This window comes from Felis catus, chromosome B4, assembly GCF_018350175.1.
Source record: "Felis catus isolate Fca126 chromosome B4, F.catus_Fca126_mat1.0, whole genome shotgun sequence".
NCBI lineage: Eukaryota > Metazoa > Chordata > Mammalia > Carnivora > Felidae > Felis > Felis catus.
The window spans coordinates 20802532-20825351 of record NC_058374.1 but is presented as its reverse complement, the minus strand read 5'-3'; the positions used below and the strand labels follow the sequence as shown (position 1 = coordinate 20825351).

Below are 22820 nucleotides of genomic sequence, written 5' to 3'. Positions count from 1 at the left end.
TTTATAAAACATAAAACTCCTTTATGTGTGCACTGCCCACAGTTGTAAATTTTTCCCATTGTTAAGTCCCAGCCCCATCTTTTCTCACTACCAAGCTGATCTTATGTGAACACAGTTAAACTAAGAATTATTGTAGGAAATTTCCAGCATGCATAGCCCTACCCCCATCAGGATTCATAGATTGCCCAGGAGCAGTGTCTGAAAAAATAGAGGAATCTTCTCTATAATGCTGTGGCTTTTACCTTAAAAAATAAAAAGTTACCTAAGAGAGTAAAGGGAATATTGTAGTTTACAGAACTATCTGTAAATGGAGGCATCCTCCCTCCCAAGAAGCTTCTCCCATGGAAACTACAACTGTGGACAAGCCTGGAGGTCACCTCTGTACAGTCAGGGCCCTTCCTTTCTAGCCCCTTTGCTTCTGCTTGCTGGGACTCTGTCAGAAACCAAATAAACAAAACATTCACAGCTAATTAGCAGCAGAAAAAAGCTCCTAAAAGGCTTTGAGGCAATTGTAGCAAGCTGAGTTGCCTGTTCTACTCAGAGTTAAACACAGATTCTCCAAGGGATGGAAAAGCTTACTTTTAGTACTCTAAGAACTTTAAAAAAAACTTTACAAACATACTTTATGTAGGGAGTATGCAAACAAATGAAAAGGGATGGAAAAGAGCGTCTGAATTTTTGTAAGGCTGAAACTCTACTGCTACAGAAGGACAGAGAGAGAAAGGAAAATTGGAAAGACCTCACAACAGAAGACAAAGATTCCATTCCTTCTGTCCTCTGAAAGGGGAACGAACATAACATGGAAGTACTTGGAGGTCCGAAGATAGAATATAAAGTAGAGTTTTATAGGTTATTGCTAGATGTAGAAAAGATTTAAAAAAACACAAAATGTTAGGTACAATGTTAGAGATATATAGTCTCTAGATTCCATATTTTATAGATAAAAAGTAGTTAAGACTTAGCTTGGTGAGGCAGTTTGCTCAAAGTGACATAACTGGTGAATGGTAGAAATGAAACTTAAAGCAGATGAAAATAAGTATTAAAATATGAGAAATATAAAAGCTGAGGAAGATAACTTTTCCCAATAGTGGAATAACTAGAAGGATAGCTACTCTACAGCGAATGAATAAGCTATCTACTCTTACAAGTCCCTATCAGAGTATTTAGGCTGATTATAATTATTCTAAAGTTAAAGGATTCTTGCACTGAGTTGGGGCTGAATACATGACTTCTCTAGTCTCTTCTGTTTCTTAGCCCAAGTGGAAAAAGTAGCTGTTAGGCCATACATCTTGAATACCACTGACTGAGGGAGAGGAAGGCATAGCTTCTCATTTTTTGTTTTATTTTTATTTTATTAATATTTGTGAATTCAGTGTTTGTACAAAACTTTGGACTCTTATTTAAAGTCTACAATATAGGGGGCGCCTTGGTGGCTCAGTTAGGCCTTGACTCTTGATTTCGGCTCAGGTCATGATCTCACGGTTTGTGAGATCAAAGTCTGCGTCGGGCTCTGTGCTTAAAGCACGGAGCCTGCTTGGGATTCTCTCTCCTTCTCTCTCTGCTCTTCCCCCCCCCCCCCCCGCCGCCCCCCTTAGGTTTGCTTGTCTCTCTTTCTCTCTCTCAAAATAAAGTTTTAAAAAAAATGAAAAAAATCTTTTCAAAGCCTCCAATTTATATTTTTCCTATGCTCTTCATTGTAATTTTATTACACATTATGTGTAACTCTGAGATTATAGTATAAGCCAATGGGAGAACAAATCTTGACATAAATATTTTGTGGGCAGATTTTCAGAAATGTACTTACGCTATTTCCCTATGTTGAAGCTTATATGTAAGCTTCAAACAAGAGATTTGTGCTGTCAGACCGTCAAAGAAGTGGCACATCCTTCATCTCTTTTGTAGCTACCTGTCCTCAGAGCTCTCCCATGTTCCTTATTCCCATTAGGACAGGTGATGGGTAGCATTTCGCTGCTTGTACCACTCTAGATCAACTCCCTCCTTTCCTACGTTTCCTTCAGTCATTTAATATTTTGAAGGTTATTATTTTTTTTTAAGAGGAAATGTTTATTTATTTGGAGAGAGAGAGAGATTAGGGGAGGGGCAGAGAGAGAATCCCAAGTAGTCTCTATGCCATCAGCACAGAGCTGGGATGGAGAAGTAAAAGAAAACCAAAACATGGCAAATAGTACCAGCTCAGCATGTTATTTTATCACTTAAATGCAATATGTCAGTAATGTTAAAAGCTTGTGGTATGGATATTCTCCATCTCATAACTCACTAATCTTGGAGACAGTATCTCCAAGGCTTATATGAATGGTCATTATCATTAGGAAGTCCTTCCTGATTAGGCCAGTTGAAAACTTCCCATTGTATATTCTCTGTGCTAACTTCTAACTTCATAGCACTTATTATTTATATTATAATAAGGATAGATTGATATACTATGGCAAGGTACAGATCATCCTGAAATTCCAGTGGCTTAACATATTTCTAGCTTATACCACTTGTCTGTCACTTCTTGGTAGGAAAGAGGGCATTCTGCTCTAACTAGTCATTCGGGGACTCAGAACAAGGACGTCTTTACCATCTTCCAGCTGTATGATCTGGAACATGTGGCCTCCTTCCTCACTATGGCAAGAGTATTGCACAGGCTTTTTGGTGCCTTCATTTGAAGGTGACACATGATATTTCCATCCACAGCCCATCCAGAACTAGTCCCATGACCCCACCTAATCTCAAGAGGATAAGGAAATGTAGGGAAATAGAATGTTGGGTGAGCTTTATTCTGTTTTCAGGCAATTCATTCGACAAGTATTTATTGAGTGCTTACTATATACCAGCTACTCTTCTAGGCCCTAGAAATAAAAAAAAATTTTTTTTGAGGCAAAAATCCCTATTCTCATAGGTTATTTTCCAAATTTGGGGTCATTCAGTTATTTTAACACCTGCCTTAAAGACAAGTGCTTGTCTTTTCCTGTAATCTCCATATATCCCAACAAGGTACAGCACATATAATAGCGGTTCAATAAATAAGCATAAGTTAATATAACTAAGGTCTTATTGTACAAGGACCATGCTCTACAATTACATACAAAGAAAACTCATAACATGTAAATTCTTTAAGTTGGCTGCACTTCTGCAATGTAAGATCAGGTCCCTGCTTGATATATATGTAGATAAGCTTTGAGCCCTTCAAAAAATTTTGTTAAGTACCGGGAGAGTGGCTTCTAAACTAAAAACTTTTGCTCATGTTCCGTTCATTGATGATTATGCTATAAGCTCATTGCCGATAGGAACTCTTGTTTGGAACCCTGTAAATCGCATAGTTTTAATAAAGTCTTAACAGAGCTAAACCTAGGCAGTCCAGAGCCCTGATTGATTAAAGTAAGCCTTCATTCATTCGTTGAGTATTTATTAAGCTTCTGTTACGTTTCGGGCAATGTCCACAAAGATGGATAAGAAGTTTACTTAGAAATTCAAATTTTTTGTGTATAGGTAAACTGAGCTTATTTTGCTTGGACTCAAAATGAGACTTTATGTTTATTTTCTCTACTTGACAATTATATTGATGTGAAGTAGCCACTCAGGAAGAATGGGAGGGGGCAATGTTTCAAAACAACTACTCATTTTTTTTTTTATTAAAAAAAATTTTTTTGTTGTTTCTGGCACAAATAAAGACACAGAGATAAACAGAACAGAATAGAAAACCCAGAAATGGACCTAAAGCCACATGGTCAAATAATCTTTGACAAAGCAGAAAAGAATGTCCAAAGGGAATAAAAACAGTCTCTTTAAAAAATGGTGCTGGGAAAACTGGAAAGCAACATGCAAAAGAATGAAACTGGACCGCTTTTAATGCGACTGGACCACTTTTTAAACCATACACAAAAAAAAGTAAATGCAAAAGGGATGAAAAACCTAAATGTGATAAAGGAAACCATCAATATCCTACAAGAGAACACAGGTAACAATCTCTTTGACATCAGCCATACTAGATATGTCTCCTGGGTCAAGGGAAAGAAAAGCAAGAAAAGAAAAAAGAGAAGAGAAGAGAAGAGAAGAGAAGAGAAGAGAAGAGAAGAGAAGAGAAGAGAAAGGAAGAGAAGAGAAGAGAAAGGAAGGAAGGAAAGGAGGGAGGGAGGGAAGGAAGAAAGAAAAACAGAGAGGGGCAGGGAGGAAGGAAGGAAGGCAAGCAGGCAGGCAACTATTGGGACTTCACCCAGATGAAAAGCTTCTTCACAGTGAGTAAAATGAAATAATAAAATTAAAAGGCAACATTTAGAGTGTGAGAAGATATTTGCAAATAACATATCTGACAAAGGGTTAATATCCAAAATATATAAAGAACTTATAAAACTCAACACTCAAAAGACAAATAATCCAGTTAAAAAATGGGAAGAAGACATGAACTGACATTTTTCCAAAGAAAGCATACAAATGGCTAACAGTATATGAAATGATGCTCAAAATCACTCATCATCATGGAAATGCAAATCAAAACTACAATGAGATTCACCTCACACTTGTCAGAATGGCTAAATTTAACAACACAAGAAATATCAGATGTTGAGGAGGACGAAGAAAATAGGGAACCATCTTACCCTGTTGGTACAAATGCAAACTGGTGCAGCTTCTCTGTAAAACAATATGGAGGTTCCTCAAAAAGTTAAAAAGAGAATACTATCCCACAACTGAACGTTTGCACTACTAGGTATTAACTCGATACAAAAATGGCAATTAAAAGGGAAACATGCACCCCATTATTTATAGCAACATTGTCAACACTAGCCAAATTTTGGAAAGAGCCCAAATGTCCATTGACTGATGAATGGATTAAAGAAGAGGTACTACGTATATATCGCTTCTTGGCCTTTTGGCCAAGATCAAGTGAAAGAAGAGGTAGCATATGTGTGCAATTGAATGTTACTCAGCCACAAAAAAAGAACAAAATCTTGCCTTTTGCAATTGCAAAATTGCATTTTGTTGATAGAGCTAGAGACTATTATCATAAGCAAAGTAATTCAGAAATAGAAAGACAAATACCATATGATTTCATGCATCTGTGGAATTTAAGAAATGAAACAGATGGGGGCGCCTGGGTGGCTCAGTCGGTTAAGCGTCCGACTTCAGCTCAGGTCACGATCTCGCGGTCCCTGAGTTTGAGCCCCGCATCGGGCTCTGGGCTGATGGCTCAGAGCCTGGAGCCTGCTTCCGATTCTGTGTCTCCCTCTCTCTCTGCCCCTCCCCCATTCATGCTTTGTCTCTCTCTGTCTCAAAAATAAATAAAACGTTAAAAAAAAAATTTAAAAAAAAAAGAAATGAAACAGATGAACATAGGAGGAAAAATAGAGAGGAAACCATAAAACAGACTCTTAACTATGGAGAACAAACTGAGGGCTGCTGGAAGGGAAGTGGGCAGGGGGATGGGTTAAAATGCTGGTGGGTATGGGGCGCCTGGGTGGCTCAGTCGGTTAAGCGGCCGACTTCGGCTCAGGTCATGATCTCGTGGTCCGTGAGTTCAAGCCCCGCGTCGGGCTCTGTGCTGACAGCTCAGAGCCTGGAGCCTGTTTCGGATTCTGTGTCTCCCTCTCTCTGACCCTCCCCCATTCATGCTCTGTCTCTGTCTCAAAAATAAATAAACGTTAAAAAAATTTAAAAAAAATGCTGGTGGGTATTAAGGAGAGCACTTGTTGTGATGAGCATTGGCTGTTATATGTAAGTCATAAATCAGTAAATTCTACTCCTGAAAGAAATACTACGCAATATGTTAACTAACTGGAAGTCAAATAATAACTTGAAACAAACTAACTAAAAAAAAAAATTTGTTTTTGATAACAAAACAACTGCTCTCATTCAACCCCTTTGACTATGTGATTCTCACTTAGAATATACCTTAAATAATAGCCATAGGTCTCTTCTTGAATATTACCTTTGAGATCAGTCTCTTTCATTTTAAGGTAATTTTAATTATTAGAAAGCTCTTCTTTATATTTATCCAAAATCAAAACTTCCATCTCTAGAATACACCATTCTCTCCTATAATGACCCTTAAGATATTCTATGATAGTTATCAGGTTATCTCTAATCTGATCTCCACCCCCTTTTAAGAAATAATTTCAAGCTTCCCTACCATTTGATCACTTTCCTTTTAAAGTGTTTCAGTTTGTCAGTGTACCTTAATGTGTGGTACACCAAACTGCACACAAGGAGGGTTGGAGTGGTGTAGGGTGTTGAATGCAGTAGAGTTCTTTGAGATCATAGGTTTCTTACAGAAGTGAGCCTTTCTGGAGTAGGCATATTGTTATTATGGTTTACAAGTACAAGTACGATATGACAAGAAAAAGGATGAGAAACATTTAAATAAATGCTTAGAAACGGAGCGAAAGAAGGAACGGATTCTTGGCCTAGAACAAACCGTGAGTGCAGTTGGGGAATGTGTTAAAACTCTTGGAATTAGGTGAAGTAGGGTAAAGTGACTGAGTGGATAATGATCCTCAGATAAGTGTGATTTGGGGGTCAAATGGGTAATTTCAAAGAGGAATTTTTAGTGGAATTCTGTACTGTAGCAGGAAGCAGAAACGCGAACAGAGAAATACTCAAGTTTGGTAGAACCACTAGGAAGAGGCTGCTATTACCAAGTAAAAGATTTTTGTTTTGAGAGGGTGCAGGTGAAGAAAGCCTCATAAGCAAGAAGTTATAGGATTCTGCGGGAGTTTTGGTGAGGTCTGAAGCAGAAAAACTCACTTTTTGTGGTAGAGAATAAGGCTTTGGTAAAATAGGTAATAATAAAAATAGGTAACATATAGAGAGCCTGTGTGCAAGATGTTATTCTGAGTGTTTGATACATGTATCGGCACTTCAGTCTTCCCAGTAGCTCTGTGATCGTCCCCATTTATGAATGAGATAATTCACACAACGCTGAGTGAAGTAATTTGCTGAATCCTATTTAGGCTGAAAGAAGGCAGAGCTGAGACCTTAATTCAAGTCATGTCTGGCTCCAAAATCTGTCCTAGTAATCACTGTATTTTCTCTCACTATACTGTACTATGATGTTTGATTTCAACCTACCTTCTTTCACATCTCATAGATAACTTATCTGTGCCCCTTTTTCTTGTATGGTGCCACCTTTCCTGCTCCCTTCAAGGGTCCAGTGCTATTCTGACCTTTTCCCTACTATTAAAAACTACTGCCTGGGGGCGCCTGAGTGGCTCAGTCGGTTAAGTGTCCGACTTCAGCTCAGGTCATGATCTCAAGGTCTGTGGGTTCTAGCCCTGCATCGGGCTCTGTGCTGACAGCTCAGAGCCTGGAGCCTGCTTCGGATTCTGTGTCTCCCTCTCTCTCTGCCTCTCCCCAGCTTGCATTCTCTCTCTCTCTCAAAAGTAAATAAACATTAAAAAAATTTTTTTTTAATAAATAAAAAATAAAAACTACTGCCCGGAAAGAAGGTAATAAGCTCATTCATTCATTCATTCCCGTCATGGAACAAATGACTGATGTGGCTTAAAGGAAATAAGAGTATTCCAGGGCTGAGGTTTTTTTAGGGGTGCAGGGAATGTTAAGGGGCTATAAATCCTTAACCCCAAATCCTGTTGCATTTTAAAGTATATATGGACTGGGAGGATGAGTATGTTGGATTCATGACTTTCTGTACCCTTCAAGTTATACCACTATTTCGCTGACCCAGGGCTTGTGGAGTCCTGGTAGAAATGAGGTAGGAACATGAAAATGAGAATGGGAGAATAAGAGATACATCTTTATTATACGGATCCAGTGATTTTAGGAATGCCTATTATTTACCTAATTCATCGTCAGATGGGAGAGTTCTGATACGAGCCCAAGAGATACAGACTCTAAGAAAAGCTTTAACTTTTCTTGGACGGTCACAGATGAAAAGAGAAAATTCCATTCTGGGGTTTAAGTGTTCATGCATTTCCATTTGAATCAGGATAGAGCTTTTGTTCCTGTATTTCCTTCAAAAATAAACCCTCTCAGATGAGTCTATGATGTATCTGCCCTAGGAATCTTAAAATCTGGGAATGTTACCCTAGAGTTAATCCTTGATAGCTCTCTTTTTCCTATTCCACACACAAGCCCTTTCATTTCTTCCTTTACAAGATTTCTCATATATTTTGACCTAGTTCAGTTCAATGAATATTTATTGTGTACCTGTTTTATACCAGATTCTGTGCTCTGGGCACACAAGTACCCCTGTCTCAGATTTCCCATTTTCTAGGAGAGAATATAGCATGATACAAGCAATCCTAGAAGTGTGCTTAAACACAGAAGCAGTATACAGGAGAGAATTCCTCTGCCAGGGAAGGTCAGAAAACCTTGCAAAAGGAGGTGATGCTTGAATAGTTTTCAGGGATGAATAGGAGTTCATCAAAATAATGGCAGGGGAGCAAAATATTCTAGTTAGTGGGCAAAGGGTATGCAAAGACTTAAAAGCACAATGTGGCCTGGCAGTTACAAGTAGTATTGCTGTGTGATGAATGAAGTTGAAGCCAAGAGGTAGTGGAAAATTACCTGTTCTGTTTTTCTCATTGTCAGGATCTTCATATGCTTAGAGCATCAATTTGTTGATCTCCACGTTTGTGATTATTGTAGGCCTGATCTTTTTTCAGCACTCTGCTAGAGTCTTGCCTGTGTGCCACTCCTTGACACTTTAGCCACTGTATTTGGACACCTAAGTATGTGTCCTCAGTCCTCAAGCCTCCATGACAGGAACTGATCTCAGCGTGGTGGAAGGAGGAATGACATCTTCACTTGTATTGACAGGGTCAGATAGGTTTCTTAATCAGATTTGCATATGAGAATTTTGAAAATCTTTTGAGGTGAAGGGATGAATATGAAAATAGTGCTTTGTTAGTCACAGTGACATAACTTACTGTGCCCATTTAGCTTAATTCAGCAAGTGTGTCTTCTCTTTGTCCATGGAGTAGCCCAACGTTGAGAACACAAACAGTGGTAGAAAACAGGAAGAGGAGTCCTCCCTTCCACGTCTGAGAGAAAAAACTCTCCTTAGATTTATACTCACGCAGGTTCTGGCCTTAATAAATAAGCTCTCTGAGAGAGAAAAATCGGGGAGAAACATTTATTGTTTCTTGTGTTCATCATACAATTTAAAACCATAAACTGAAAGGAAGACAATACACGGCTTCAAAATGAAGTTGTGCGTGACGTAGTATCACAGCAAACCGATCTTTATGTTAATTTCTTTGTAACTTCTTTTTTAAGGATGCCGGGGAGTTTTATGCTAAATATAAAGAAACAAGATTGAAGAAAAAGGAAGATGCATTGAGTCGGGCTGAACTTGAAACACTTCAAAGTGAGTTTTAAACATTGTCTTCTTACTGTGTTAACAATATCACATAAGACTGATTATTTAAATTTGGATTTTCCTTTAAAGTCAAAAGTAATTAAATTTTCTGTGCTTTCATTACCATTCTCTAAGAGCAGTTACTTCCTTAATGTATTAGATGTGGAAAGTACTATATTAGTTATTGCTGAACCACCCATAGTTCAGTATCAGAGGGGGGATAAAATCCACATGAAGTCATATAGTTTGTCAAATCTAGGAAGCATCCCAAATCAAGGAAGTCCTAACATACCCCAGTGTTGTAATTGTCATTGATATTTAGTGCCATTTCTGTCCAGTTGGTCATTCAACTTGCTATAAAACAGTATCAACTCAGAAACCTGAAAATAGCAATGACTTTTGTTTTGAAAGTCTTTGCTTCATCATTAGTTGATGTATTATTATACAACATGAAAACCCTGGACTAAATTATCGGTGTGTTGAAGTCTTCTACTGAACACTAAAGGCAGTACTTGCTGATTTTAGGAAAAGTTAAACATACAATTAAAGAAGGCATTTCTCCAGCCCCGGTCTTTTTGTCTCGTTTTGACAGATCTACATCTTTCCCACATATATCCCCTCCTCCCTTTACTTTGCTTTATTTTTTTTAAGTTTATTTATTGGGGTACCTGGGTGGCCCAGCCAGTTAAGCATGCAACTTTGGCTCAGGTCATGATCTCGCAGTTTGTGGGTTCGAGCCCCCGATTGGGCTCTGTGCTGACAGCTCAGAGCCTGGAGCCTGCTTCAGATTCTCTGTCTCACTGTCTCTTTGCCCCTTCCCTGCTTGCTCTCTCTCTCTTTTTCAAAAATAAATAAACATTTAAAAATTTAGCTTATTTATTTTGAGAGAGAGAGAGAGAGAATGCACGCACATGAGAGAGAGAGAATCCCAAGCAGGTTCCACACTGTCTGCATGGAGTCCAACCGTGGGACTCCAACTCACGAACCATGAAATCTTGACCTGAGCCAAAATCAAGAATTGGAGGCTTAACCGACTGAGCCAAAGGCAGCAGTGTGATGTCCGGCTTTGCTTCTGGAGTCACGTCTTTCTTTGACTGTAACTGGGAAAAGTTTCTGCTTTTAAGGGCCCATGTGATTAGACTGGGCAAATTTGGGTAATTCGGGATAGTCTCCCTTTTCAGGGTGCTCAATCTTAATCATATCTGCAAAATCCCTTTTGCCATCTAAGGTAAAATATTGCCAGACTCCGGGAATAGAATGTGGACATCTTCAAGGGTCCATTTTTCTCCCTACCACAATCCTTCAGGTGTCTGGGCAGCTTTAGAACAGGGGCTGTTTCTTTTTTATCTTTATGTCTGCAGAATTAACTACAGTGTCCTGGCGCACAGTAAATGGATATATTGGATGAATATATGAATTAATGCCATACCATGAATATTAATGAGCACCTATCCTGTATAGAACTCTGTTTTAAGGAGCACATAATTTAACTTATAAAGTTTCAGGGTACTTGGGTGGCTCAGTCCATTAAGAGTCAGTCTGACTCTCAGTTTCGGCTCAGGTCCTGATCTCACGGTTTCATGAGTTCGAGCCCCGCTTCAGTCAGTGCAGAGCCTGCTTGTGGTTCTGTCTCTCTCTCTCTCTCTTTCTCTCTCTCTCTCTCTCTGCCCCTTCCCTGCACATGCTGTCTCTGTCTCTCTCAGAGTAAATAAACTTAAATAAACTCAACAACTCTACATACTATGTAATTTTCAAGCCAAGGATATCAAAAAGTAGATTTCTGTTAAGAAAGAGTTTAAGGGGGCGCCTGGGTGGCGCAGTCGGTTGGGCGTCCGACTTCAGCCAGGTCACGATCTCGCGGTCCGTGAGTTCGAGCCCCACGTCGGGCTCTGGGCTGATGGCTCAGAGCCTGGAGCCTGTTTCCGATTCTGTGTCTCCCTCTCTCTCTGCCCCTCCCCCGTTCATGCTCTGTCTCTCTCTGTCCTAAAAATAAATAAACGTTGAAAAAAAAATTAAAAAAAAAAAAAAGAAAGAGTTTAGGATGATAGAAGATTACATATAAAGATAAGCGTTGGGGAGAAAGAGTGGGCAAATGACTATTATTGTTATATTAAAAATACTGAAACAAGTTTGTTATAGTAATTGTTGAGAAGTTTTAATTACGGTGAGTAAATCAATAAAAGTCTAGGGCGCCTGGGTGGCACAGTCGGTTAAGCGTCCGACTTCAGCCAGGTCACGATCTCGCGGTCCGTGAGTTCGAGCCCCGCGTCAGGCTCTGGGCTGATGGCTCGGAGCCTAGAGCCTGTTTCCGATTCTGTGTCTCCCTCTCTCTCTGCCCCTCCCCCGTTCATGCTCTGTCTCTCTCTGTCCCAAAAAAAATAAATAAACGTTGAATAAAAGTCTAAATGTAATATTTAGAGTTAATGTGGATATACATTTTATAGCTTTCATAGGCACAGCTTATTTTTATGTAGCTTTTGTAACAAACCACTTAATTGTTATAATTTTGGCATATATAGTAGAACTCTAATAATAATTTGTTAAGTTTATACACTAAAACTTGGAAAATAGGAGTTAGACATAAAATATGTATCACAATGTAAGATATTTTATCACAATGTAAAAATTCCTTGTTTGTGACCATTTTCCCAAAGTCACTTGAAGATTTTTGTTCTAAGAGTTTGATGGAGGTTTTTAAGCAGATTAATAATTCTGGGTTTTTTTTGTTATTGTCTAATAAAAAGATGATGTAAAGAAACACATGTTCGAATACATAAATATATGAAAACTCTGTTTGCTAGTAAAAATACATAGTAATCTTTTAAATATTTGAAAATTCATCACGAGCTTATCAGTTATTGAAACTCAAAATGGAAACAGCACTACCAGAAAGCATATTAAAAACCGTATTCATACCAGCCATGAGTAATAAGACTTCTCATGCTCATGTTTTTGGTATCAGTGGTATATTAGGGAAAGGTCATGGTATCAACATTAAGAATGTTAAGGTACAGTCACATTATTAATAATGTCAGAAACTGTCATGTATTTTTTAATGTAGTCTCTAATGGTTACATGCAAAGAATCTTTTAATTAATTTTGTTAACTTCATTACAGTGTTCTGCATTGTATACTTTAGAATTAATATATAAAGGCCCCAAATCCCCCAGTGTGCATTTCATTTGCCCCTATCCTTCTTAATTTTAAAGACCATCATTGGAGTACTGAGTTCATAATAACATTTCCATCTGCTTAATTGAGTAAATGCTTCTCATGTAGATTAGCAGTAGCTATTTTATGCTGCCTGTTTTTCATGACCTAATTGCTAATCTGCCCTCAAGAAATCTGCTCTACTGCTGAGATTGTGCAGTACCCTCGGAGGGCCAGACCGTAAGGTGTGGTGGTTTCATTAAAACAGTGTGTTAGAACGGGAAATACGGAAAGGACGATTTCTTAAAAAGAAACATCATTGTTCTGGGAGTCTATGCAGAAGATGTGATATCTGTTTGGAAAACTAGAAGCCCTTATTTATTTATTTATTTATTTATTTATTTATTTATTTATTTATTACAAGCTTAATCAATTTTTATGTTTTATATTTCAATACGTTGAATATTTATACATATGACTTTTTCATTGTTAATGATATTTTTATACAGTCTCTAATTATATGAGTTTTCTTCTAAGTCAATAGATGCAAATTCTAAGTACTATAATGAAACAGCTCATATCATGAATGGGAAAAATGAGTTATTTTATAAATAAATTGGCTCTAAAGGTGAAAATTTGAATAGACAAAATTGGGGGAGGAAGAATAGAAGTAAAACTTAATATTTCCCTTATCTTTTTCTCCATACCTTATATGATGTCAAACAGAAACAAAATCAAGTAATCAAAGCCTTACAGTCAAGTACTTTTTTGGCTGCAGATATGATAGTTCCAGACATTAATTATATTTTCTCCTAGTTTTGTGGTCCCCATTGCACACCCCAGTGATGGACCTAAGTACAGCGAGAAGGTGGAGGACTTTTTAGGGGGACAGGATGAGAAAACATTCACCTTCCCTAGGGTAAAGGAAGACTGGCTTTTAGAAAACTCAGGTCCGTGAAGAAATGAGATGCTAGTGCTGATTTAAGGGGTTGGTTGTGAGGAGGACAAAGGAGATAGGGTAGAGGTAACTCCAATTTAGGTTAGCACATTTACCCTGTGGTAATACAGTGTGCTCGTGGGTGGGAGAACACTGTCGGAGATAACCTAGGAAAAAGCATATTCCAGTCAGTAGCTCCAGTACGTTTGGAAACATGACCAAACAGAAACTCTGTACCTTAACTTAGGAAGTGTGTTATATAGTAAAACCTGATAGGAGCCCCGGTCCCAAGAGTTTATATGTAGGCAGAGAATATCTAAAGAACAGTATTATTTCTTAGGTACTTTGCTCAAGTAACAATGCAGTGTGGATTTTTTAAATCATATAGCTCAAATGTAAATTTACAATTCCTTCAATATTTCAAATTCTATGTGGTGTAGGCTTTAGTATAATGCCGTCTTAACACAATCTTAGTTTTCCCACTGAAATGATTTTAAAACCTGTTTATCCAACTGAATATGTAAACATTTATGGCTTTAGATTAAATTTGAACTAAAATTTTAACAATTAATTTACTTAATTTGGAACTAAAAATATACTTCTTAATATTATGCTTTTTATAAAATAATGTGTCCATGTATAAGCTTCATGCAGGAAGGTATTTTTGTCTGTCTTGTTTACAGCTGTAACCCCAGAGCCTAGAACAATGCCAGATATATGATAGGTAACTCAGGAAATACTTGTCAAATGGGTTAATGAAATACTTACTGTATTGTTCTTTTCTATTTCACACTTGTTAAAAGAATTTATTAAAACTTTTCAGTAACATTTTTGACAGGAAGATCTTTGTAATCAGTAAATCAGTAAAACTGCTTTTTGAGTGATCAACACAGCTTATTTATTAACACAGCTTATTAACAGAGTATATCCTCTTTATTTCCATGTATAATGAAATATGGTCCCATGTATGGTGCTGACGCTGGAAACTTTATCCCAAGCCACAAGTACCTAGCCACTTAATATTAGGATTTTTTTTTCCCTTTCTTCATGATTGCTACAATAAAACCACTGTATTGTTTCTTTTTTTTCCCTAGTATTTTTTATTATGGTAAAACACACCTAACAAAATCTACCATCTTAACCATTTTTAAGTATACAGTTCAGTGGTATTAAGTATGTGCATAACGTTGTGCAGCCATCACCCCATTCATCTCCCATAGCTCTTTTCCTCTTGTAAAACTGAAAGTCTGTACCCTTTAGGCGGTAACTCCCTAGTCTCACCTCCCCACAGCCCCTGACAACCACCATTCCACTTTCCGTCTCTGTGATTTTGGCTACTCTAAGTTTCTCCTGTAAGGCTGATCACATAGTATTTTCTTTTGTGACTGGCTTATTTCACTTAGCATGAAGTCCTCAAGGTTTATCCATGTTGCGGCATGTGTCAGAATTTCCTTCCTTTCTAAGGCTGGATAAATAATATACCATTCTCTGTGTATGCCACATTTTGCTTATCCTTTCAAATTTCTGTCAATGGTTACTTGGGTTGATTTCACTTCTTAGCTATTGTGACTAATTCTTCTATGAACGTGGGTATACAAATAACTCTGAGTCCCTGGTTTCAGTTCTTTTGGGGGTATACACAGAGGTAGAATTGCTGGATCATATGATAATTCTATTTTTAATTTTTTGAGGAACCAACATACTGTTTTCCATAGCAGCTATACCATTTTCTATTCCCACTGACAGTGCACAGGGGTTCCATTTTTGCCACATCTTTGCCAACACCGATTTTGTTTTGTTTTGTTTCATTTTTTTATTGTAGCCATCTTGATGGGTGTTTCTTTAAAGAAATATCTCTTCAGTGGGGTGCTTGGCTGGCTCAGTCGGTTGAGCGGCCGACTTTGGCTCAAGTCATGATCTCACAGTTCGTGAGTTCGAGCCCCGCGTCGGGCTCTGTGCTGACAGCTCAGAGCCTGGAGCCTGCTTCGCTTCGGATTCTGTGTCTCCCTCTCTCTCTGCCCCTAACCCGTTCGTATTCTGTCTCTGTCTCTCTCAAAAATAAAAAAATAAACCATTAAAAAAAAAAAAAGAAATATCTATTCAATACCAAGTTTGAATTGGATTGATTTTGTTAAGTTTTAGGAGTTCTCTATATATTCTGGCTATTATCCCTTATGAGATATATGATTTGTAAATATATTCTCCCATTTTGTGGGTTACCTTTTTACTCAGTTGACATTGTCTTTTGATGCACACAATTTTTTCATGAAGTCTAATTTGTCTATTTTTTCTTTTGTTGTCTGTGCCTTTGTTGTCATATCAAAGCAATCATTTGCCAAATCCAGTGTCTTAAAGCTTTTGCGCTGTATTTCCTTCAGAGTTTTATAGTTTAAGGTCTTACATTTAGGTCTTTGATCCATTCGGACTTCACTACATAGTGGGTAAGGGTCCAACTTCATTATTTTTTATGTGGATATCTAGTTTTCACTTGTCGAATTATTGCTTTTTTATTTAACTTTTTACTTTGAAATCATTATAGATTTATAGGAAGTTGCAAAAGTAGTGTAGAGAAGGTCCCATGTACCCTCCTAAAAACCGGGAACTTGACCTTGATATGAAGTGTGTGTAGTTCTCTATCATTTTATCACATACGTGTATTTATGTAACCACCATCCCAATCAGCCACTACCCCTTTATGATCACACCCATCTCCTCTGGTTCCCCCATTATCCCTAATATCTGGCAACTACTAATCTATTTTTTATCTCTGTTTGTCATTTTGACTATATGATTTAGAGAATGTGATTTGGAGAATCATACAATATTTGACTTTTTGAGATTGGCTCTTTCACTCAGCATAATACTCTTGAGATCCATTGAAGTTGTTCCATGTATCAGTAGTTCGTCCCTGTTTATCCCGGGTATGGCTGTACCACAATTTGTTGAACTTTTCACCAGTATAGGACATTTTGGTTGCTTCTGGTTTTTGACTGTTACAAATAAGGCTACTGTGAATAGTCAGGTGTACATTTTTGGGTGAACCTAGTTTTTATCCGGGATAAATGACCAGAAGTGCGATTGCTGGGTGATAGGTTTATGTTTAGAGTTCAAAGAAACTGCCAAATTATTTTCCAGAGTGCTTGTGTACCTTTTTACATTCCTACCAGTAATATATGAGAGATCTAATATCTCTGTACTTTTACCGGCATTTGGTATTCTCACTTTTTAAAATTTTAGCTATTCTGGTAAGTTTGTATAGATATCTCATCATGGTCTTAATTTGCATTTCCTTGGCCAGCGATGCTGAAACATTCATGGGCTTATTTGCCATCTGCGTGTCTTCTACAGTAAATTCTTTCTTCATGTCTTTGGCCTATTTTCTAATTGGATATATATATATATATATATATATATATATATATATATATATATTTTTTTTTTTTTACCATTGAGTTTGAGACTCCTTTATATAATCTATATATGACTCATTTTCAGATAGGTGGTTTACAAATGTTTTCTTCCAATCTGTAGCTTGTCTTTCATCTTCTTAATAGTTATTCACAGATCAGGTTTTTAATTCTGATGAGGTCCAATTTATTGTTGCTATTTTCTGTGGATTATGCTCTTTATGTTATTTTTAAAAACTCTTCACCGAGCCCTATTCTAAAAATTTTATCCCATGTTTTCTTCTAAAATTTTTTTAATTTTATGTTTTACATTTAAATCTATGATCCATTTTTTTTTAATTTTTTTTTCAACGTTTATTTTTTTTGGGACAGAGAGAGACAGAGCATGAACGGGGGAGGGGCAGAGAGAGAGGGAGACACAGAATCAGAAACAGGCTCCAGGCTCTGAGCCATCAGCCCAGAGCCCGACGTGGGGCTCGAACTCACGGACCGCGAGATCGTGACCTGGCTGAAGTCGGACGCGTAACTGACTGCGCCACCCAGGCGCCCCGATCAATTTTGAGTTCATTTTTTGTAAGGTGTGAGGTTTAGGTTAAGGTTTTATTTTTTATTTTTTGCCTATGGATAGCCAGTTTTTCTAGCACTATTTTTAAATTTAAATTAAATTAAATTTTTTTGGAGAGAGAGTGCGTGCATGCAAATGTGCAAGTGGGAGAGGGGCAGAGGGAGAGAGGGAGAGAGTCTTAAGCAGTCTCCATGCTCAGCTCAGAGCTTGATGTGGATTTGATCCCATGACCCTGTGATCAGGACCTGAGCCAAAATCGAAAGTCAGACACTCATGCAACTGAGCCACCCAGGCGCCCCTCTTTTTTTTTTTTTTAGGTCAACTAGGGTGATTCTTCCACTTTCCTATCCTTTTTCAAAATGTTTTAGCCAATCTAGTTCCTTTGCCTTTATATATAAATTTTAGAATAATCACCTGTGTATCCGCAAAAAATCTTGCTGAAACTTTAGGGATTATGTTAAACTTGTATATCAATTTGGGGAGAAGTGGATATTACTATCTGGAGTCCTTTAATCTCTGGCTACTTATATCTTCTTTGATTTCTTTCTTAAGTGTTTTGTAGATTTGAGTATGCAAATCTTTGTTAGATTTATATCTAAATGTTTTTCTTTTTGAGTGATTATACATGGTATTGGGTTTTTAATTTCACTTTCCATGTGTTCACTGCAGGTGAAGAAATGCAGTTGATTTTTTCTTTAATTTTTTCTAAGGTTATTTATTTTTGAGAGAGAGAGTGAGAGAAAGAGCACACACATGGGAGGGGAGAGAGAGAATCCCAAGCAGACTCCATGCTGTCAGCACAGAGCCTGAAACGGGGCTTGACCTCATACATATGAGATCATGACCTGAGCTAAAACCAAGAGTTGGAGTCTCAACTGACTGAGCCACCCAGATGCCCAAAATGCAGTTAATTTTTATATTTAATTATGTATCTTGCAACCTTGCTAGATTTACTTGTGAATTATAGAAGTTTTTATATAGGTTCCTTGAATTTTCAGTATGGACAATCATGTCATATGACAATAGGGATAGTTTCATTTCTTCCTTTTCAATCTATATGCATTTTATTATCTTTTCATTTCTTATTTTGCTAGCTAGAACTTTCAAAACTATGTTGAACAAGAGTGGTGTGAGAGGACATCCTTCCTTTATTTCCAAACTTGGGTGGAAAGCATTTAGTGTTTTACCATTAATTATGTAAACTGTAGGGGTTTTTTGTTAGATACTTTATATGAAGTTGAGGAAGTCTCCCTCTATTCCAAATTTTCAGAGTTTTTTTTATCATGACTAGAGGTTGACTTTTGTTAATTTTTTGTATCACTTAAGATGATCTTGTGATATTTCTTTACTTGTTAATTTGGTGTATTATAGTGATTGAGTTTTGAATATTGAGCTAGACTTGCATCCCTGCAGTAAATATCATATAATCTTGGTATATAATTCTTTTCATATATTGCCAAATTCTATTTGCTAATATTTTGCTAAAGATTTTTGCATCCATATGAGAGATTTTGGTCTATAGTTTTCTTTTTGTACTGTCTTTGTATGTTTTGGTATCAGAGTAGTACTAACATCTAAGGAATTGGAAGCGTTCTCCTATTTTCAGAAAGAGACTGTATTTAATTGGTGTTAATACTGTAAACATTTGGTAGAATTCCCTGGTGAGACCATTTAATATTGGCCTATTTTGGGAGTTTTTAAATTACAAGTTAAATTTATTTTGTAATTACAAGGCTATTCAAATATCTATTTTATATATCTATTTTATGGGGAGTTGCAGTGGTTTGTATTTTTCAAGCAATTGGTCAGTTCCACCTAAATTGTCAAATTTATGTGTGCACTGTTGTTTTTAAAACTAATTTACTATCCTTTTGATGTCTGCATGTCCTGTAGTGATTTCTCCTATTTCAGTGTTAACATTGGTAACTTTTTTTCTTCGTCAGTTTTGCCAGATGTTTGTCAATTTTATTGATCTTTTCAAAGAACTAGTTCTTTGTTTCATTGATTTTTATCTATTGCTTTTGTTTTCTATTTCATTTATTTCTGTTCTTAATTTTATTATTTTCTTCCATCTGCTTGATCTTGTTTTGGTTTTGTTTGCTTTTGATATGGAAGCTTAGATTATGGTCTTGAGGTTTTTCATCTTATCTAATGTAAACTTTTAGTGCTTAAAATTCCACTCTCAGCACTGTTTTGTCTGTGTCCCACCTATTTTGATACATTATATTTTCATTTGATTCAGTTCAGTATTTTTTTTTTCCTTGAGACTTCTTCTTTGATACCTGGATTGTTTTAGGGATGTTATTTAGTTTCCAAGTGTTTGGGAATTTTTCTGTTATTTTTCTGTTATTGATTTTTAGTTCGGTTACATTGTTGTCAGAAAACCCATTCTGGGGGCGCCTGGGTGGCTCAGTTGGTTGAGCGGCTGACTTTGGGTCAGGTCATAATTTCGCGGTCCGTGAGTTCGAGCCCTGCGTCGGGCTCTGTGCTGACAGCTCAGAGCCTGGAGCCTGTTTCAGATTCTGTGTCTCCCTCTCTCTGACCCTCCCCTGTTCATGCTCTGTCTCTCCCTGTCTCAAAAAAAAAAAAAAACAAAAAAAACAAAAAAAAAAAACACGTTAAATTGTTAGAAAAAAAAAAAAAAAGAAAACCCATTCTGTATGATCTCAATTCATTTAAATTTGTTGAGATGTGTTTTATGGCCCAAGATACGGTCTAGCTACGTATATATCCCATGGGAATTTGAAAAGAACATATATTCTGCTGTTGTTTAATGGAGTGTTTTTATGCTCCCAAAAGTCCCCAAGGCTCTGCTCTTTTTATTTATTTTTTTGTTTATTTTCTCTGTTTTTCAGATTAGGCAATTTCTATTATTCTGTCTTCAATTTAACTGATGACTTCCTCTGTTCCATTTTTCTGTTGAGTTCTCAATCATTACATTTTTTTATTTTAGTTAGCATATTTTCAGTTCTGATATTTCCACTTGGTTGTTCTGTATGTCTTCTGGGTCTTTGTTGTTGACTTTTTATTTCATTTGTTTTGAGGATGTTCATTATTACATGTGAAACCATTTTTATATGCCTTCTCTAAAATCCCAGTCGGATCCTTTGGATGTCTTTTTCATCTTGTTGATTATATTTTTCATTCAAGTTGAGATACTCTTGGTTCTTGGTTTGATGAGGGATTTTTTTTTTAATTAAAACTTGGACATTTTGGCTATTATGTTATAGTTCTCAAAATCTTGTTTAAGTATACCACCTTACCTGATGTTCTATGGCAATGCTGTAGCTGAGGTGAGGAAGGGGAGAGTTGCTGCCCTGTTACACTCAGGTAGGGGTGGAAGTCCATGGCCTGTTTTATAGCTGCAGGAGAGGGTGGTTGTGGATCTTCCTAGGGTTGGGCAGGTGTGAGTGTCCTCACTTACCAGTAGGCTGCCTCTAAGAACACTCCACTAATATCCCCTTGCTGGCATAGGTAAGCAGGCCTACTTACAGCTCCCCACCTGGCCTTTGCTGACATTGTGGAGTGTTGGTCTCTTTACTGCTGGGCAGTTGTGAAAGCCCTAACTCTCCTGTAGGCTTTCTCTGAAGCCACCCTGAAAGCAATGGGGAGGGATGCCTCATTACCCCTGGGTAGCTATGGAACCCCAGGCTACCCCTACCCCTGCCATTGACTTTACAGGAGGAAGGGGTAGGAAAGAAAGTCTGGCTTCCTACACAATCTTCTCCCACATCACCCTGGTAGGGAGATTGGGGTGCCTTATTATAGCCTCACAGTGACAGAAGTCTAGGCTTCCCATCAGCCTTTGCTGGCAAGGAGAAGAGGTTGGCCACAATTTTGTCTTTTGTTTGCTTGAAGTAAATCAGTTATTATCTAAACTTGTCTTGCTATGCGAGGAAACCCAGGGTACTCACCACCTTGGTGTTCATCATGTCCTGCCATACCTAGCTGGCCTGTCTTCTCTTCAAAAATCAGTCTTCCTATATTTGTTTTATATGTAACATTTAGGGTTTTTCAATTTTCTTAGGGGGAGGAGTATGGAAAAGTACTTTCCCTCCATTTTTTTAGAAGTGGAAGTTTTGAATTACTTTTTTTAAGCGATTTAAAAAAAAAAAGTTTATTTTAAGAGAGCGAGAGTGAGAGGGGGAGGGGCAGAGAGAGAGAGAGGGAGAGAGAATGCCAAGCAGACTCCATGCTGATAGCACAGAACCTGACGCAGGGCTCGATCTAACTGTGAGATCATGACCTGAACCAGAATCAAGGTTTGGATGCTTAACTGACTGAGCCACCCAGGTGTCCCTTTAAGTGATTTTTTTTTAAATGCTTCTTTACAAAAACATCAAACACTTGAAAGTGTGATACAACACCCTAGACATAATAAATACATTTATTTGTTTATAACTGATTCTCTTCAAGAAGGCAAAAACTAGTACTGATGAGGTGGATTCTAGCTTATACGTGTTTTCTTCAAACAGTACTTTGCTCAAAATAAAGGAATTGAGAGAAACTGAGTAACGCGACGTACGTCATGAGGAATCAGTTCTATGACTTCTTCCCCTTTCATGAGAAATATTTTGAAAAACAAAACCTGGTTGCCTAATTTGGGCTCGTATGGTACTCTGGTAATGCTGTCTTTTTAGTTTTTTGATACTTTTATTAGACTCACCTGTCATTTAAATTGCTAATTGTCTATTACAGTGTCAGGAACTTTTTTTTAAAAAGTCACCATCTCAAAAGCCTGAAAATATAAACGTGTTTAAGCAATATAAGGTAAAATATAGTGGTTAGATACCACATAATTTCTAGTTAAAATAACCCTTTCTAACTGGAACTGTTCCCACAGTACTATGTTCTTAATGTACATTATTCTTGGCATAAGCTAACTTTACAGACTTGAATGAAAAGTGAGTGAATGAATGCATGATACTACTCCTCCCTTCAAAGTTTCCTGTTCACCCGGCAATTTTTTATTTGAAGGTGAAATAAAATTCATAGAAAATTATGTATTAATTTGTGGCTTCTTTTGATGTTTTCCTTTTGTTGTTTCTCCTGGCCCACATATGTGTTTTAGGAATTCTTCCTTTCTCCAGAACAGCCCCTCTTTGTATATTAGGATAGTAATTTTTTTTTTAAGATTAGTTTTATTTTCTTTGAGAGAGAGCTAGAGAGCAAGTGGGGGAGGGGCAGAGAATCCCAAGCAGGCTCCAGGCTGTCAGCACAGAGCCCGACGCAGGGCTTGAACTCACCATCCGCGAGATCATGACCTGAGCTGAAATCAAGAGTCGGACACTTAACTGAATGAACCATGCAGGCACCCCTAGGATAGTAATTTGTAAATCATGATAATACTATCTTTTTGCATAGTTCTTTATAAGTTCTTTCTTTTCCACGTTCATTTTAATAATTTTATATGTGTTAATCTCATTTATTTCCCATTAACAA

The 22820-nt window shown here is 37.4% G+C and overlaps 1 protein-coding gene across 2 annotated transcripts in view; it reads left to right on the top strand.

Annotated features, from left to right (window-relative positions):
• DNAJC1 (DnaJ heat shock protein family (Hsp40) member C1) overlaps positions 1-22820 on the top strand; it is a 220993-nt gene that overhangs the window by 88372 nt on the left and 109801 nt on the right. For both annotated transcript variants that reach the window (XM_003988145.5, XM_045060988.1), the window contains exon 7: positions 9238-9328. In XM_003988145.5, the coding sequence (XP_003988194.2) occupies positions 9238-9328 (91 nt within the window). The remainder of the gene's footprint in view (positions 1-9237; positions 9329-22820) is intronic.